This window comes from Odontesthes bonariensis, chromosome 20 (genome assembly GCF_027942865.1).
Source record: "Odontesthes bonariensis isolate fOdoBon6 chromosome 20, fOdoBon6.hap1, whole genome shotgun sequence".
NCBI classification, from domain to species: Eukaryota; Metazoa; Chordata; class Actinopteri; order Atheriniformes; family Atherinopsidae; genus Odontesthes; species Odontesthes bonariensis.
In genome coordinates, this window is record NC_134525.1 from 28,924,736 (window position 1) to 28,944,368 (window position 19,633).

The following is a 19,633-nucleotide window of genomic DNA, read 5'->3' on the forward strand; positions in this document are numbered from 1 at the left end:
TTGAATGTAATTTTAAGCACAACATTTTAAATCATGGGCACCATATAACTCAACTGGTTGAGCAGACATCCCATGTACATAGGCTGTACTTCCTCAACACAGCTGAACTGAGTTTAAGTCCCATCCTGGTGTCTATTCCTGCCCCCTATCAGTCTATCCACTGTCAAATAAAGGCCACTAGCTCCCAAAAAACCTTGATGTATTACCATGTAAATTCTCTTCAAAAAAATTTAATCATGTTTAAAATTTTATTAAAATGTAATATCATGTGTTAACTGTTGGCGTATATCATCTTTATCTGCAGATATATTTTAAAAGATTTTCCAAAATGGACTATAAATTCTTGACTATATCTAGGTTTTTAAGCTGAATAACAGTCCATGCTAAAAAGATAAAGGAAGTGTCCTAAAAGCATAGTGTACTACTTTCATATAAAGAAATAAGAAAAAATACTTTTTGGTATCATAAAAAAAAAACTATATTTTTATTTAATATGTTTTATCATAAACCTCACCTTTGAACTTGTCTGGATGTTCACATTTTCTGCTGAAATCAGAGCAATCAGGAAATAACGCAGTCTCGAATTTGGGATCCCAACCTACATAATGAATATTATGAGATAAATATCTTACCTTATAATATCTTTACTTTTTCCATGAAAGTTACATGGATTAATTTCAAATGTGTCCAAAAGAATTTGTAATATAGACATCGTTCTTACACTTGTGGGTGAGACCATGATCTCCTGGAAAGTGTAACCACAGTCGATGAGCGTCTTTATCAAAAGGTTCCTAGAGTGCAGAGGTATAAAATGAGGATGGTTAATATTAAAATTAAATGTGATCACAAATTAAGTACATACATAATTAAGTACATAACACTTGTGTTTTTAAGGTAATTTCAGTGACACACCTAATTAAAATAAATTATGAAATATTTGGAAGTCTTTTTGACTTGGATTTTTAAATTCTGAATAATAGAGTATAGCTTCATTAATTAAAAATGAATTAGAATAATACTTTTTTTACATAATCAGCTCTGGGGGCTCCCAAACACAGAGCAAACCTTCTTTATTAGTTTGTACAGTTTCTTTGATTCACTCATTGATGCTGCTTCCACAATAAACAGTATGTTTAATAAATAAATAAATAAACAGATTTTTTTTATGCTCTTGTGCAATAATAAACATATCAGCAAATTTAATACACAATTTTGATAAAATGATTTATGAAACCATCCAAAAATATTGTCCATGTTTGTAAAATAGAGATTGTGTGGATCTCTGTTTAAGGATTTCAGGTGGAAATCAAAAAGTATGTATGTCTCTTTGTGCTGCTTGCAAATTCATTTAAATATCCACAGAGCCTGTGAAGTGATAGTTTAAAAGTTATTTGTATTTGGTTCAGTTTGGGTGTTTCCTTTCAAAGTAAAGTTGGTTTAAGAAATTAGTTAATCCCCGTGGTCCCACAACATGCTCTAATAGTTAGCAACCACCCTCATGATTCTTTTTTATGTATTGGTCCCATAAAAAATTGCTTTCTCCAGATAAAAGAAGAAAAATAATTTCTTTCAAAAGATATATATATATATATATATATATACACCGAGTGAGGTGTATGGACCCACAGGCAAAATGGAGGAACAGGCCTTACTGAGTTCATTTGAGTACACAGCTACGTAAGTTCATCAAGTGCATAATTGATGCGCGCGCCTTCGCGCGCTCCCAGTGCAAGGCACTGAGATACACTGGAAAATAAACACGTAACATGACCAAATAAGGTAGATTTGATAGGAGACATCCTTAAAGTCAGACCATATCTCTTGGCTTTACGCCTGGACAAGTGGCCTTGAACAGCGCTTAAAACGTAGGGACTTTCTCTCCAAGAGCAGAGGGTTTCCATTTTGGCGATTTGACACAGACTCTCCCAGAAGAAGCATCTTTTCTGTAATTGAGACGGACCTGACGACAGAAATAAAGATTTCTTTGTTCGATACGTCCGTGTCAGCAGACTTTCTTCATCACTCATTTTCTACACCGGCTTGAGGCGACCTTCTCAAATTTACTACATTTTGGCGTCACAAACTGACAGTTTCTGCTCCAGCATCTGGGTTCCTCCTGTCCTCAGTGAAGCTGCAGTCGTCTTGAGGCCGGCTAATAAATACGGGTGAGTTTGTCATCTTCTCATGAGGGCTGCTAAGCTGCGCTGGGGGCTGGGGGGGGAACTGTTTTGCAGGGGGGGCATGCTTAGGGCCTGTCCGGGAGGAGAGGTCGCCTGCGGTCTTCAGTGAGTGAGAAGAACTCCGTCTAAATTGTTAAGGTTGATATAAATAGTGAAGTTGATGAAGTAAATTTTAACAGGACTGTGAGTTGCTGTTATTAAAAAGTGTGTGCGTGATACGCAGTGATGTCACAAGGATTTTGGGCTGCTTAAATAGGCCTACTCCACGTCGCCGCAATTTGATAAGCCGGTAGACGCCCAGTGGGAAATTTTGCTCAATAGTCGTTGTATTCGGTCAGTGGAGTTTGTTTATGGATTAAACTGCTTCGGTAAACGAGTTTTAAGTGATACAGAGTGTAGTTGGTCAAGTTTGGTGGGGAATCGCGGACGCGAGCTCCCCACAGCGGGCCTATATTGAGTCACAGTGCTTCTTGTTGGTTTCGTCGATAATGCATCATAACTGTGCAATGTGAAGGCGTGGCGCTTGCTTGTCACATATTAGTCAAGGTGTAAATTTGCTGAGATGAAATCACAGATACTGTTTTCGGTCTTGGAGCCAATAGCTTCGGTAAACTGATTAATGCGCGTTATCGCTGGGCACGCTGAGTTGTGAAACAGGTGTCACTGAGAGACACGTCAAGCGCTAAAAGAGTTGTTGTTATTTACAGGTCGGTTGACCTGACTGTGGCATTAAGTGATCAGTAACTTTTGTCGGTAAAATGAGTTTGGGCGTAGCCCAGTGCACGCTACAATTATTTAAAAATTAAACAGCTGTCGACATAACAGGAGCGTGGGGATATGCGGGTGCGCGCACAGAGAAAATAGGAGAGAAGAATATGCCGGCTTGGGGTAAATGTTTTGTGTGTTGTCTGACAATGGAGTCTACATGTGTTGCATGTGTGTCCTGTTTACATGTTATATGTTTGGCAGTGTGGTACGCTTAACTGTTGTTTGTCTGGGTGGGGTTACCCGCTAACTTGCACATAAAGTGCTGGACTCAGGACAGATGAACATAGATGTGTGTTTGCATTCAGGACAGATGAACATAGATATGGGCCTTCACATAATTCCTGAAAATAACATGGGTGAATGAGTGATGAAGACAGGACAATAACTGTCAAGTTATAAGTTCTTGTGGCGGATTTCGTCAGTGCCCTGTTCGCTGTGAGACGCGCCACAAGAAACAGTGTGTCTGATAAGATCTGTCCATCCAATGAGACGATCAGTGTGGACGGATTCAGATGTGACTGATAAACCCATGCACGTCTCAAAGCATAATCCAGACATTTTCTGATAAACACATTTCTGTTCAAAGCATTAGCAGAGTGTAAAAAAAAAAAAAAGTGTGGGGAAACGGGAGCCTCTGTGTGCGCGTTCACGGCGAAAGAGAGAAAAGAAAAGAGAGCCAAAGGAGGGCCAACACCCAAAACTCAGGACCCTCCATATAAGTCGATAAAGGACCAAGACAGAATGTGTGTGCGCTGCAGCAGTTCCTGTGTGTGCGCGCTCACGGCAAAACAAGGGAGAAGGAAAAAAGGCGTTGGTGTGAGAGAGCTGGTTACGCGCATATTTGAGTTTAGAAAAGAAGCGCTGGAGTTTAGATCCCAAAATATATTGAAAGACATTCATTTTTGGTTAATCAGCTGTTTAATCAATACCAACGGAGAAAATTAAGAGATGCACAACCTTAAAATTCGAGTTAAGCACATAATCTGATCTAGGATCGGCTGAGTCTCATACCAGGGCAACAAGTGCTTCAAGAGGATAACGAAAAAAAAGAGATTTAGATTCTTAGAATACACAGAATGGATAGGAATGGTGGGATTTAATCTTATTTTCCATGAGGTGAATCTTATCTTGTACTCTGTTTCATGGAGTTGGGATGTTTCTGTGATTCCTCGAGTGTGTGGGAGGGTCCAAGCAGACAGAGAGGCTGCGCCCGAGCCACATAAGGCCAGTGTGATTTATCCACAGGGTCTTTAAAAACATCAACATACATACACATACACACACACACACACACACACATACACTTACACTCCTACGCCCACATACATGCACACACATATGTTTGTGCTTGTTGCTGTGTGTTTGTTTTAACAGACTCTGAGTCTCATTGAGAGAACAGCTTTCTTAACAACTAGGTCCTCCTAAACAAATCTCGGCACTATTTCCGCCCCCCAGGGTCGGTGCTGAAACCGTGCACGGGGGAGTGAAAGACTCCTAATGAAAGACCTACAGCTGAATTGCTGTCAAAGGCCAGCTTCCACTGGAGGGGGGAAAAGTGACGAGATCATATTTTTTTAATCAGTGGCCAGAACACTGCTGCTGTGTGTTCAAGTAGTAGCATCTATGGCATCAGAAACTTTAAGGTTACTTCACGCATTAATGATTAAGGTACCTCATAAAGTGACTGTCATATTGTTACTCAACAAAACATTTTATTTGTCTCCTTCCAGACATCTCTCCTGCATAACTGTTGTTCTTTCACAGCCACACCTCGTGGTAGAGAGATGGACTTCACTTGATCCATCCTCACAGCTGCCTCCCCAACGAGATGGAGAGCATCAGGATTGCTTATCAGAAATTACTATTAGTGTCTTACCCAGGCCAGACTTGAATGCTATACCTTATGAAAATGCAGAAATAAATATGCTTGTTGACAGGTCACATAGGAAAAACCCTGATGACACAAATATTACAAAAGTTGCTGTCGTAACAGAAGTTGAAGTTCTCTTAAAACGACCACAACCAAACAATTGTTCTAATCAAATAGCTGAATTGGTAGTTGTAACTAAAGTTAGTAAGTTAGAGAACAAAAAGGTTGTTAACATTTACATTAGCAATCAGTATGTTCCCTCAAAAGTATGCGGGTTAACACAGCAAGGGAAATAGATGTATGATGACATCCACAGGTGAATCTGTACGTCATAAAGAATTGATTTTAGCATTATTAGATGCTATTCAGCAGCTAGCTAAAGTAGCAATTTATAAATGTGCTGGACACATAAAAAGCTTGTCTAAATCATGGTACAATATTGAGTCATTGACAAGGTCATGTCTCAACAGGGGGGATAGAAACAATAAGAAACAAGGTTTTTACAACATATGGTTTTACTAATTACTTAATAAATAAGTAAATAAATTTGTGTCTAACAGGTCAAATATATGCAAAACAGAAGCCAAAGGGCACTCAAGTGACAATACGAGGATAATTCCTTAAAGCTAGAGAACCCTTTTCATCACGTTTGTCTGAGTTCCATTGAATTAAATAAATGGGAAGAGAAACGATTCTGCCAAGTGATAATAAATGTTTTTACCAAATGGGTTGAAGTATTTCCATGCGCAGAAGCAGATGGACTCTCAGTAGCAAAGGCACAGGGAAAATAAATATTTCCTAGATTGGGAGTTATGGGAAAAAACTAAAATTATAATGGAACACGATTAGTAAACAATGTCGTCTCCCTGATGCCAAAGAACTTAAAAATATACCTTAGAAACCACTAGACATATCACCATATCAGTCAGCAGGATGACTGGAAAGACACAATGGAATAGTTATGTCAAGACTGAAGAAAAATCATAGAAGAAACAGGAAAATGGTTTCACTGTTTACCACTAGTAGTCCTAAATGTCAGATAGGGCGGATGCGAGGAAGCATGCAGATACAGAATTCTTTCAAAAACTAAACTTGGTTTATTATCAAAAAGGATTCGAGGAAAAGCGCAGCTGGGCCGGATATCAAAAACCAGACTGTGACAAAAACAAAACATAACTAAAGTTAAACAAAACAGGACTATGACTATGACTGAACACAAGAAGGGTACTTAATTTCAGTGACCAGTGACTAGTGAGGATTTGGCAGTGAACCGGGAGACTAAATACTGTGGAGGGTGATTAGTGATTGAGTGCAGTTGATGGCAGGACAGGGGAAGGACTAAGGAAAGGTGGCATGACATGACAAAACTAAATACGAAACCTGAACCTAAACCTTAACAAAAACTAAGAAATGGTAAAAACTAAGAACTGAACAGAAAACTAAAAACGTGCCAAAACTCCACAGACACGACACTAAACATGCATATCATTTCAATTATCGCAAGATTAATACCATTTGAGATAATGTATGACCATTTGTACTCCCACAGTGGAAACCATTCACCAAACACGATGAAGAGAGAGAAGAAACCGTTGCAGAATACATGGTTAAAATGTTAACAAGGAGAGAGAGATCTCTTCTGTCAATTCTGTTCCAGGTGAACCTGTGGAGGAATCTCTGAAGACAGTAAGACCCGGAGACTGGATCCTCATCAAACCGATAAAAGAAAAAGGGAAAAAGAACTGGCCCAGTCCAAAGGGGGAACGTCCATATCAGGTACTACGTACAACACCCACAGCAGCTGAAAAAGTAGAAAGGACTTCCTGGATTCACTTATCACACTGTAAACTAGTAAGACCACGACCTTCAGAAAAAGGGAAAGATTAGTTACCCACCACCATTCTCTGAAGCATAACTCTGACTACAAAGGGGAACTTTCTCAACAGGAGAGGTTCATCTCAACCTCAGTGAAGAAAACAACGGCTAAAACGAGAACATAGGGTGCGGCTAAAATAAGACAGGAAAATGGACAGACATGGGCCGTGGCATCCATTCAGATTACCAGGATTTTGTGGGTTAAGAGGAACTACATGTGTATTGTTTATCATTACCTTTATTATAGTATTTCCAATTTTATGGTATGAAGCATGGATTAACAAAAATGAAGATGATGCGGAACAGAGTACCACCACTGCTCCCGTGACACCGCGGGTGCCACATTGAAATTGGGTTTAGGCCTTATACACACAGAACAATACCAAGAAATATAAGAAAGACATTCATACATAGACATAGATGTTCACATCTAGGCTGCTGAAGGCAGCAAAGACCTGCTCACCCAGTAAAGTTCAATATTAATATGTATTCAATTGAGATCTGCAAAACCGTGAGTTAACCCATTGGCGCCTAAAGCACCTGCAAAAAAAGCTGCTCAATGCCTAAGCCAGTTTTTAGAAAAGGTCCCCAATGCCTGAGGTTTTTTCTAACTAAAAACAATTAATTGAAAACACCTAAGAACAATTCAATAGTCTCAGCCTCTGAAACACATAAAGACATGAAATAATTTGCATTTTAAAGGTTAAATTCTCTGCTTTTAATCCGTCATGTTCATTCAGCATTAACACCAACACATTTTCATTAAAAAAAAATGAAAAAGATGAGTCAATACACACACAAACACACACACAGACACACACATGATTCAGGATAATACCCAATGCTGCTATTTATTATACTACTATTACTATACTATAACTAATCATCATTACTATTATTATTAGTAGTATTAGTAGTAAATGTAGGCACCACTTCAGCTACATTTCTGGCCATGATAGAGACGTCATTGCAAAATTATAATATCAGCAATAATAATGAATGATAAAAAGAAACTGCAATATATCTTGCATTTTGCAGTTATACTGTAAACTTCAGTGACACGACTTCTAAAACATCATAGTTATACTGCAGTAATTCGCACCGGGCTCTCTTTTTTTTTTTTTTACATAAGGGCAACGCCACTCAAATAAGAATGAGAAGTCGTCAGAATGAAGCGCAAGAATAAATAATTACCTCCAGATCATGTCAAAACGATCTCGTGCCATCACTCGGGCGACATTTGTCTGATACAGCCACTTGCTCTGCCTCCAGTAATCCCGGCGAGTTAGTAGTTTGATTATTCCAAAAGTTAGGCAGATACCGATGAAAGATTTCATCTCCTGCTTTGACACGGGGCTCCACTTCGAGTTGGGTGGTGTGTGGCCGCGCGCCTGATCCGCATATAAGTTTGTCTGTGTCACCAACATATCCCAAACTTCATCAGTGAAAATATGCGAGAACACATCTAAAGGACTTGCATCTTCAGATATTGGCACCTTCAGCCCCGGTGTACGAGTAAACTTTTGTTGACGTCGGGGGCGAAATCCAGCGGACTGCCAGTCTACTTGAAAGCCAAAAAATTCCTCGTCCTCGTCCTCATCCTCTCCAAACAAATACCAATCATTGTGCATTACATGCGCCTTGAAAATAATGATAAATGAACAATGTTGCGCTACGCAACAACCGGCGTTAGGGACCATGTTGCGCAACGCAACAACCGGCGTTAGGCACAATGTTGCGCTACGCAACATCCGGCGTCAATGGGTTAAAATATTAAGGAGTCCATAGTCAGTGTGAAAAAAAACCTACAGAGATAAATGACTGTATGAACGTTAAAACAGAGATGAGAAATTGAGAAAAATAATTGTTTGCTCGTTTGTTTGTATGTATGTATAGGAATGTGATCTGGGCATAAACTGTTTTGGGTTGTAATTATCCAGTAGTGTCTCAGTGAAACAACAGACAGGGGAAACATAACGAAGTCAGCAAAAAACAGTGTTCCGCTGATCTGATCAGTTGCCCAAGTGTACTCCATTCAAACTGGTTGGCTATTAAAGGGACATAAAATGGGGAAGGCTTGTTTAGAAGAAAATAGGAATAGAGACGTGAATGTCAAATACATGTTTTAACGGGACACAGATAATATTAAATAGGCCACTCAGACGAGATGGGAAAAGAAGTTTGGTTTTTAAGGAAATCTCAGTGCGGAAGGAGACACAAAATTATTGAAAGCAATTGAAGAATGCCTTTCTGAAATACGGTTTACCACAGATAAGTAGCTTTGTGACCAAGTACAGGGTAGATCACTGTACGGTCCAGTTATATAATTAAATCAAATTAAATCGAATTTATTTGTATAGCACATTTGATGTACAAACAATTCAAGGTGCTTTACACAGAATAAAAGCATTGCAGCAGTGAGTGGAAGAAGCATTTAAAATACATAAAATAATATAAAGAGAAACAAATAAAATCATTTAAATGAATTTAGAAACAAGCAACAGTCCAGATAAGTTCAAAGATATCGTGCAGGTTTCATGCATTGACACATGAGAAAAGAAATGTTTTTAACCTGGATTTAAAAATGTCTCCATTTGGTGAAAGTTTGATCTCCACTGGCAGTTTGTTCCACTTGTTTGCAGCATAACAGCTAAATACTGCTTCTCCATGTTTCGTTTGGACTCTGGACTGGACCAGCTGACCTGAGTCCTTGGATCTGAGAACTCTGATAGGTTATATTCTCTGAACATATCACAGATGTATTTTGACCCTAAACCGTTCTCGGATTTGTAAACCATCAGCAGGCTTTAAATGGATCCTGCTATCAGATAGGCAGTGAGTTGGTAGCCGGCTACGCGATAGTAAAGCACACGGAACGGATTTTGTTGTTGAAAAAGCTAGACCTAGATGACAAAAGCACACTTAACAATGTGAAGTTAATGCAGGAAGCTGCTTGTGCGATGGACAAGCAGCGTTGGGCTGAGAGGGGTGCCAGTCAAGACCCTACGGTCTTTGGAGAAACCATGAGGGTTTGATGGTGGCGCCCCCAGACTTGTTGGGTCTGCTCATTCAGGAAGCACACGGGCACGCCCATGTTGCAAGGGGGGAAGTTAAGAGAAAGATCACACAGGAGTACAGGTTTTTTTGGGCACCGTACTTGCTCGAACAGGCTGATCACATCATTGGAAGATGTGCCATTGTTTGAAAAATAATGTTAGGAGAGGTATGATAATTCCTCCAGGGCACATTCCGACTTCAAAAGGCCCTACGTTGGAGTTAGTAATGGATTTTGTTGACATGATAAAACCAGTGGAAGGTAAAAGGTACATGTTGGTGGTAGTGGACAGGTTCACACGATGGCCAGAGGCCTGTCGCTAAGTTCCTGTGTCGTGAAGTCATACCCAGATGGGGGCTTCCAGATAGAATATCATCAGATAACGGGCGAGAATTTGTTGATAGAACTGTAAAACTGATCCTACAGAAACTAGGAATCAAGCAACGTCTTGGAGCGGTTTATCATCCACAGAGCCAAGGCATGTGTGAGAAAATGAACGGCGTGTTGAAAAACCGTCTTGTAAAAATCTGTCAACATACGGGACTGAATTGGGTGGCAGCGCTTCCACTTGCTCTAATGGCATGCCGTTCAGGCGCACTTCGCGATTTGCAAATGACACCACATGAGTTGGTGATGGGCAGACGAATGCCCACGCCCTTTTTGCGAACAAACGGGAAAGGTCCAAGTTTATCTCTGTTGGAAGATGAATTGAAGACATACGTTAAGTATATGGTTACTTTACATAGGAACATATCCACGTATGTCATTGACAGGCAAAAACAGGACCACGAGCAGGAGAAGCTTGCAGAGCAAAAGAGAGACATTTTGCAGCCAGGGGACAAAGTGTTCGTGAAGGTCTTTAGGAGAAAGTGGTTTAACGCACGCCGGGAAGGACCATTTGAAGTTGTGCGCAGCACAGGGACAGCGGTCCAAGTAAAAGGGTCTCCCACGTGGTACCACCTGTCACACTGTGTCAAGGCAGCAAAAGAAGAAGAGACTCAAACTAAAGGTACGCAAGACAAAGGGTCCAATGGAGGAAGCACGGACAGATTCGAAACACCCAAGAATGCTCAATATCAAGGTCGGAGAGAGGAGACTGATAATGTTGCAAACAGCTATGATCCTACTGTACCTGTTCCTGATGACACCGACCGGGGCCCACCAATACAAAGATTTGGGGTCATCGATTTGCAACACGTGCCAGAGACAACGGGGGCCTCCTCTCCAGAAAGCAATCCAACAAAGATCAAAGAGAACAACAATGACGCTTCGAGAAGTGGCACAGAGTCAGCCGTACCAAGGAGGCCAAAGTCCGGCTGCAGAAAGACCAAACCCGAGAGATACGGCGATTAAGGTAATAGTGGCCGAGGGTCAGTCGGCCCTGCTTCCATGCGAGTGCAAAGTGGTGGACGTGGGAGGACCCCATCGACCACAGTGGAAAGACAACGACGGAAAACTGATAACCTACTCAAACGCCACCATCAACGCACTACCAAATTGTTGTTTTATGGCTAGTCTAAAACTGCCATACTAGGTCGTTACAATCCAACAAGAACCACCAGTTGAGGAGATTCACCCCATTGGCGGTTCTGCGAACAGGAAAAAGAGGAGAACCAAGCACAAATTCCATTATTGGAAAGGGGAAGGTGGAATGAAGACACGGAAGAGGTGCAAGCAGAGGATGATATCATGGATATGTATCCACTTTAAAGATACAACTAAGACAATCATGCAGTAGGAGTGGACGGCCATTTTGTTAACCCAGTTTTCTCCTGTTTATATTACTCTAGGGAGGTAAGATGACTGTATTTTTGGTTTGCATTAATTTTGTCAGGAAAGTCAACTATATTCAAGACCTGTTTTGTTTGTTATTTTGACCAGGGTCCACTCCAACTCGTGTTCTTAAGAAATGTGCTCATTGCGGAATTGCCAGTTGAGTGAGGAAAGGTTGTAACCAGACTAGAAAAGAGGTTCTGTTTCTAGCACCATGCACTCCACTCCTGGGATGGAAGGCCTAGCGGTTATTACCACAAACATATTTTATAGTTTTATACTGAGTGTGACGTTTTTACATGGTTCATCACTTATTTCTGACAGTGTGCAGTCTTATTAACCTTGTCTACATTTATGATACAGTGTTTTACTTAACAATCTGCTATTGCAGTGGTGTGGCCAGACGCCGAGGTGTTCCAACTCTGTACGGGAGTTTTGACAGATGTAAGGGGGGAATGACTATGCTGAGGCTAACAGGATAAGATGGGTGGACACAAGTAGATACACATGTCACATACACACTAATATAGAAATTAGGGGAATTAGTAAACAACATATACAGGTATAGTAAGTAGGACTCTGGAAGCGGAGTTTGGACACATCGTGCGACAATTATGTAATCATGCAATATACTGTAGCATAAGTTAATTTTCCGGCAAGATACTGGTGGGTGTTTTCTTTTCTTTCTTCTCAGGATGACATTCTGGGAAATGGGAAACGAACTGAGAGACACTGGCTGTCCAGGGACCCCCACGGAATGGACTCAGAGACTCAAGACGGGATGATGAAAACGGACTGTGGGACCCTGGACAGGAGAATACGATAAAGGAAAATGGACGTTGGATAACAAAAGATGGAAACTAAGCGGCACGGCTATTCCACTGCAAATGCTTGATATTTTTCAGTAGTACTAGTTTGCTAAAACTCTTGAATTGTGTGGATTGAGTTATAATCATGAAAAATGTAATCGTTGATGTTATAATCTTGGTTGCTGTTATGAACCATTTCAATCTGCATTGTATGCCATAATGGAATGTGAACTTATATGTTACTTGTGATATTGTTGTCATTATGCTTTTGATATAGCCTATCCTTTGTAATACAGTAGGAGCCACACTTTGTGGACATAATAGGACGAAATTGGACCAAATTGACCATAAAGGTCCTGAAATTAGACGTTAATGGTAAAGGTAATTGTTAATATGAAACAGTGATTGCTTGGTTAGATTGGCACCAGAGTGAGATTCCTTTAGGTCATCCAATCTTTTTCCCCACCTTTTAGGAAGGGTGGTTTTTTATCGACTGGATGACAACTGACCTGCAGGTTCCCCACAGGGACACACAGATTGCATGGGAGAGCAGGACATGAATGTTTAGTCATGTCAGGAGACTGATGAGCTGTGTGACTGGAGGGAGACCGGTAGGCTGGTTTACTGTAGCCGAATTTGGACTAATTATATGATAGATTTAGTGTACCTAGTCTAAAAGAGTTCAAATAATGTGCGCATAGACACGTAAATAGGAGTTTAACTAATCAGTTGACTCGGAAATTGAGGGCTTAGGATAAATTAAGAGATTTGGCAACCAATAATGTCGAACAGTGAAGTCTTTATTGATGCAGGTTCGTGGGTTTGACCATGACACATATTGTAGATGCCATTTTGTGTTTCGGGACTCTAAGTAGTCCCGAAGGGGGGAATGAGGTGTATGGACCCACAGGCAAAATGGAGGAACAGGCCTTACTGAGTTCATTTGAGTACACAGCTACGTAAGTTCATCAAGTGCATAATTGATGCGCGCGCCTTCGCGCGCTCCCAGTGCAAGGCACTGAGATACACTGGAAAATAAACACTTAACATGACCAAATAAGGTAGATTTGATAGGAGACATCCTTAAAGTCAGACCATATCTCTTGGCTTTACGCCTGGACAAGTGGCCTTGAACAGCGCTTAAAACGTAGGGACTTTCTCTCCAAGAGCAGAGGGTTTCCATTTTGGCGATTTGACACAGACTCTCCCAGAAGATGCATCTTTTCTGTAATTGAGACGGACCTGACGACAGAAATAAAGATTTCTTTGTTCGATACGTCCGTGTCAGCAGACTTTCTTCATCACTCATTTTCTACAGGCGACCTTCTCAAATTTACTACACGAGCTCCCGACTATTATCACTTTTACATGGTCATCTGACCACTTCTACCTTTCATCTGCCTACACCATTTGCATCATACAAAACTCCAGAGAAATTATGGCAAAATTGGTGCTGGGTCAATCAGCGGCAGACAAGCTGAAAACCATACCGCTGTCCAATGATACTATAGCTCGCCGTATTCAGGACATGTCTGGTAATATTAAAGAACAGACCACAGCCCGCGTCCAAGCAAGCCCCTACTATGCCTTGCAGATGGACGAATCTACCGATATAACTAACCATGCTATTTTGTTAGTTTATGTGAGGCACGTATGGGATGGTGATTTACAGGAACAGTTTCTCTGCAGCAGAGATCTCCCTACCACTACAAAAGGCAGAGGACATTTTCAGCACTGTGGACTTGTATTTGAGCTCAGTGGGCCTGAGCTGGGAATACTGTGTGGGAATCACAACTGATGGGGCTGCTTCCATGACGGGGAAACATTCCGGTGTGGTGAAGCAAATTCTGGAGAGAGCACCTAACGTGACGTGGAACCACTGCTTTTTGCACCGTGAAGCGCTGGCGGCCAAGGACATGGTGACGGTGCTAGACGAGGCTTTGAAAGATGTCATCAAGGTGGTGAACTACATAAAACGGAGCGCAAAAAACAGCCGTTGCTTCTCAAAGCTATGTAAAGACTTGGGCTCGGAGCACATGCAAGTGTTGTATCACACAGAAGTTCGCTGGCTATCGCGGGGTAAGGTGTTGTCACGTTTTTATGAACTTAAAACAGAAATCTCCGCCTTCCTCTCAGAAAATAACTCCCCATATGCTGAACAATTTGACAACGAAATCTGTCTGGCACGAGTTGCATATCTTGCTGATGTGTTTGAGCACCTCAACGCATTAAACGTGTCAATGCAAGGACAAAGACACAATATTTTTGAACAGTCCGACAAAATCGCTGCGTTCCAGAAAAAGATCGCACTGTGGGTAAATCATTTATCCAAAGACAGACTGGACATGTTTCCCAATGCTTGTCATGAAGTACAGCAGCTGGACACTGCGGCTAAAAATGACTTGAAAAAAAACCCTCAGTGCGCATCTTACTAAACTTCAAGCTCGGTTTGACAGCTATTTCCCCGGGAAATACAGAGATGACGCTTGGATACGCGACCCCTTCTGCATCGACATGGAAAGCATCACGATGCAGAGCAACGAAGAGCATCAGCTGGTGGAGCATTCATGTGACCAGACGATGAAAAAGAGATATGGCGAGGTAACACTTTCCCACTTCTGGTGCAGCGATGTGATGACTGAGTATCCATCCCTCGCGACTCTTCCAGTCAAAACGCTCCTACCATTCAGCACAACCTATCTGTGTGAAAGTGGCTTTTCCACCTTGGTGCAGCTCAAGTCAAAGCAGAGAAACAAGCTGGACACTGAACATGATCTGAGGGTAGCTCTGTCTACTGTCCTCCCAGACTTTGAAACTCTCATCAAGAATAAACAACATGCCCAGCTATCTCACTGACTTCCCCCAGACAGCTTACAGGTGACAGGTTAGGTAAACAGATCTTGTTTTGTAGATCTTTAATTATTTTCGATATTTATTTTATTTACTGTTTGTCCATGCAGTTGCACTTTTGATTAATTTAGTCACTTGTTCAGTGAATTCAGTGAAAAGACCATGTTTGTTTTGTGGGTCTTTACTGCAATTTGATATTCACTTTTGTCCACATGCTGTTACATGGTCCTCCTCAGGTTCTTCTGAATGTGCTTTGAATAAAAATATTTCAAATATTTAATTTTGTTCTCTATTTTGTCTAGTTGCTTATTTCATTCACTTCTGTACGCAAATGTGTATGTGTATAAAAAAAAAAAGTGCTTGGTTTAAAGAACTATAAAAGTGGGTCGTGACTTAATGACCATGGGAAAATGTGGGTCCCAGAGTGAGACCAGTTGAGAACCCCTGCACTAGACAAAATTGAGTTCCCCCAAGTCCCTGAGGACTGGGCCCTTATTACCACAGCTGAGGTTCAAAAAGCTATTAAATTGCTCCAGAGCTGTAAGTCACCTGGATCAGATGGTTTTACCTCTGAATATTATAAGTCCTTCTCAAACTTGCTTAGCCCTTATCTGGCTGATATGTAAAACGAAGCTTTCACCCTAGGTCACCTCCCGGATACTCTGTCGGAGGCCTTCATCTCTCTCCTCCTTAAGAAGGATAAGGACATCCTCCTGTGCGGCAGCTCCAGGCCAATTTCGCTTCTGAATGTCGATTTTAAAATCCTTTCAAAAATTCTCGCCCTACGACTTCAGACTGTTTTATCGCCTATCATAGATCTGGACCAAACCGGCTTTATGCCATGCCGACAATTTTTCATAACACTAGGCGCTTCTTAAACATTATAGCTTCACCCTGTTCTCTCTCCCCAGAAGTTGTGGTCTCCCTCGACGCAGAGAAGGCCTTCGACTGGGTGGAGTGGAGTTTTCTATAAGTGTTGGCCAGATTCGGGCTGGGTAGTGCTTTTGTTATATGGGTTAAACTTCTCTACTCGTCTCCAAAAGCCTCAGTATGAACCAATGATATTTCTTCTTCTCTGGTCCATCTAAGCCGTGGCATGAGACAGGGCTGCCCTCTCTCCCCACTTTTGTTTACTCGTCGTAGAACCGCTGGCTCTCTGGTTACGCTGCCTTCCAGGGGTCACCCGTTTAGACTCAGTACACAAAGTTTCCCTATATGTGGACGACCTTCTTCTATATCTCTCAGACACAATTAATTCATTCCCTACTATTTTTAAAATTCTTAATGATTACGGCAGCGTTTCCGGATATAGACTCAATGATCAAAAGAGTGAGATCTTACCAATTAACGACTTAGCCAAGCAACTTCCCCAGTCCATAGTACCGTTTCAATGGTCAAATAATGGCTTCCGAATCGGATATTTAGGTATTCACATCACCTCTTCTCTCTCTGATCTTTATCACAACAATCTTACCCCTCTGATTAAAAAGACTGAAGAAGATTTTGGCCGTTGGTCGGCTCTACCCATGTCGCTAGTGGGTCGGATAAATTTGATTACAATGGTTGTTCTCCCCAAGTTCTTATACCTCTTTCAGCACCTCCCTGTTTTATTGACTAAATCATTCTTCAACAATTTGGATAAGAAAATCTTGACATTTATATGGAATGACAAACCAGCAAGAATCCGCAAATCGATTCTGCAGTCCCCTAAAGACAAAGGTGGTTTTGCCATCCCTCTATTTAGATACCAGTATTAGGCAGCAAATGTGCAAAAGTTTCTCTTTTGGATGCGTGAGGATCAAGAACCCCTGCCTGTGTGGGTACATTTGCAAAAACAAACCTTCCCCATTTTCATTACGCTCAGTTCTGTGTGCACAACTTCCGCTGGCTAACTATCCTATCATAGCTGTCTCTTTAAAGATCTGGTGTCAGTTTAGAAAGGCTTTTGGCCCCTGCAAATCATGTTCATATGTTCTGGTCCTGTGCTAAACTGGGGTCGTTCTGGTCGTACATCTTTGACACAATATCTAGGGCATATGGCTACTCTATTGCTCCAAACAGTTTGTCTGCAGTTTTTGGTATTGCTCCCCTTACTGGCGCTCCTAAAAATCTGAAGCAGGCCTTGGCTTTTACTACCCTGTTGACCCGTCGGTTAATTCTCCTCTCCTTGGAAACTCCCCAATCCTCCTGCACGCTCTCGCTGGGTTGTTAAGGTGCTTCACGACTTGAAACTTGAAAAACTCCGGTTTACACTAAAAAGCTCACTGAAATCGTTTCATGTCACATGGGATCCCTTTCTGAACTATATACACTCTTTACACTTCTCCTCTGAGCTGGAAGACTAATATCTGCTACTGTATTTTTTTTTTGTTTTTATTTTATTCAATTAACTATTATTTTTACTCATTTAATTAATTAGTTCATTTATTATTTATTTGCTTGTTTATTTAAGACTTTAGTTCACCTATTATTATAAGCTTGAGCTGTTGGTGTTTCTGGTTGTTTGTTTGTTTTGCTTTTTCGTCCCTTTTGTTTGGATTTGGTGGGGTTGGCCTGCTAGTGGGTGGGGGGTGGGGAACAGGGAGTTGACATTCAGTTGTGCTAATTGATACCCATTTTGTAAAGCATATACATATATATATATACACATATACATATACATACATACATATATATATATATATATATATATATATATATATATATAAGTGAAGCAAGTAAACAACTTAATGCTACCAGAATACATATATACTCATTTGTGGATGCGCTTTTCATACACTTGTTGCACCTTTCTTGTTACCGTCATTACCTGGCAGAGGATTTTTCAAAGCCTTTCACATTCTCCAGGACGATGAAGCGGGGGAGCTTGCACAGCCTAACCACACATTGGAATATGCAAGTTGGGAAAAAAGAATGACATGGTTCAATGCTCATTTGTAAAGCTGTGTCTTGAATCTCTCTTACATAGGTGCGAGACGCATGCTACTGTAAGGTATCTACAGTTCATAAATGATTAATAAACAAACCCATAAATAAAACACGTTTGTGTAACATGTAAGGAGAAAAAAGGTGCGGTACATTTATTCTGCAGTACATTCTAAATTGCTGAGAAAAAACCCCAGTATTTTTAAAATGTAATTTTGCATTGTTCTGAATTGATCTTATAATAAGAAGCTGCCTCGTGTGTCTACCAGTATAAACAAAAAACACAGTAACGGTGACTAAATATTCACAGAGACACAGTTAATGTTGTACATTCAAAAAGCAACTATTGTGTCTGGAAAAATGCACTCTATTAGATTTCAGAATAGTTTCAATCAGGCTGACATGTTGGAAATAAGCTTGTTTGGAATGAAATACCTTGGTAAAATATCAAGGATGTAGAGGAAGCTCTTTGTTCTGTTATCAGCAATGTCACCTTGAAGCCCTATTCTGCAGAGAGGAAAAGATGGTTAAAAAAAAAATAGTACATTTAATAAGGTTATCTGGAAAAAGTAAACAAAACTAATTCAACAGCAAGACTGAGAAACGTTGTAACATGGAGATTATCAAACTTTAGGTCGGTCAAGACCTGTAGTTTCATTAGGACGATTATTTAGGAGGATCTGTTGGCAGAAGTGTATAACAACATTTTTAACTGTTTCAATGGGTGTAGAATGACATGAAAATTTGTTGTTTTTCTATTGCCTAAAACTTCCAGCATGGTCGCTGCGATAGCTCGTGCGAGCTGTGTTAATGACGTCACGGTTTCGTGCCGGCCATTTATAGTGTCGCAGTAGTTGCAATTTTCTCCGTCACAGAGGTGTCACTGCTACAACGACGAAAGTGTAGAATTCCCGTCATCAATGATACTGCTGCAGTATCTGGAAGATGAAATGCTGCTTCGAACCTTGCCGGCGAAAAGGCGACGAAAGGGAAAGATTACTTGCATAATGGCTGACAAGCCTGCAGAAGTTGAAATTTCAATAGGTGTGTTATCACCATTATAGTCTCATATAGTACTTAGAATATTGTTATAGGACTTTTAAGTGTATTGTGTTACCTTTTCTGTTTGTTTGTTATGAAAAAGTGTGGTTCAATGGACACACTTGGGAATTATCGTTACCTTTCAGGATGCAATGATAATAATAGATCGGTTTTATATAGCGCTTAATACTCAAAGCCGCTTCAAGGGAATACCAGTGAATTAAACAAGAGCAAATTCCTAACGACATAATTTATTTACAAATAATTGTACAAAGTATTTGACATGACACAACTGTCTGCTGTTGGCCTGTTTTCCAGTTGGTCCATCCGGTTTGTCGTTCTCCGTGCATCAAGTTACAACTTTCGACTGGTGCACGACAACGCGCCGCCCTGCCTTTTCATGGCGCGCGCCAGGCCAGAAATGTCATTTTGACGTCACACGCCATCCGTGCCCTGAGTGACGTGTCAATCTTACTTTAGAATGAGC

At 40.8% G+C, this 19,633-nt stretch overlaps 1 protein-coding gene across 1 annotated transcript in view; it reads right to left on the minus strand.

Annotated features, from left to right (window-relative positions):
* Nucleotides 1-19,633, minus strand: part of trdmt1 (tRNA aspartic acid methyltransferase 1) — a 73,785-nt gene that overhangs the window by 47,184 nt on the left and 6,968 nt on the right. Inside the window, exons 4-7 of the mRNA XM_075452897.1 lie at nt 18,541-18,612; nt 17,990-18,055; nt 722-791; nt 515-598 (exon numbers count right to left, since the gene is read on the minus strand). Coding sequence (XP_075309012.1) covers nt 515-598; nt 722-791; nt 17,990-18,055; nt 18,541-18,612 — 292 coding nt within the window. The remainder of the gene's footprint in view (nt 1-514; nt 599-721; nt 792-17,989; nt 18,056-18,540; nt 18,613-19,633) is intronic.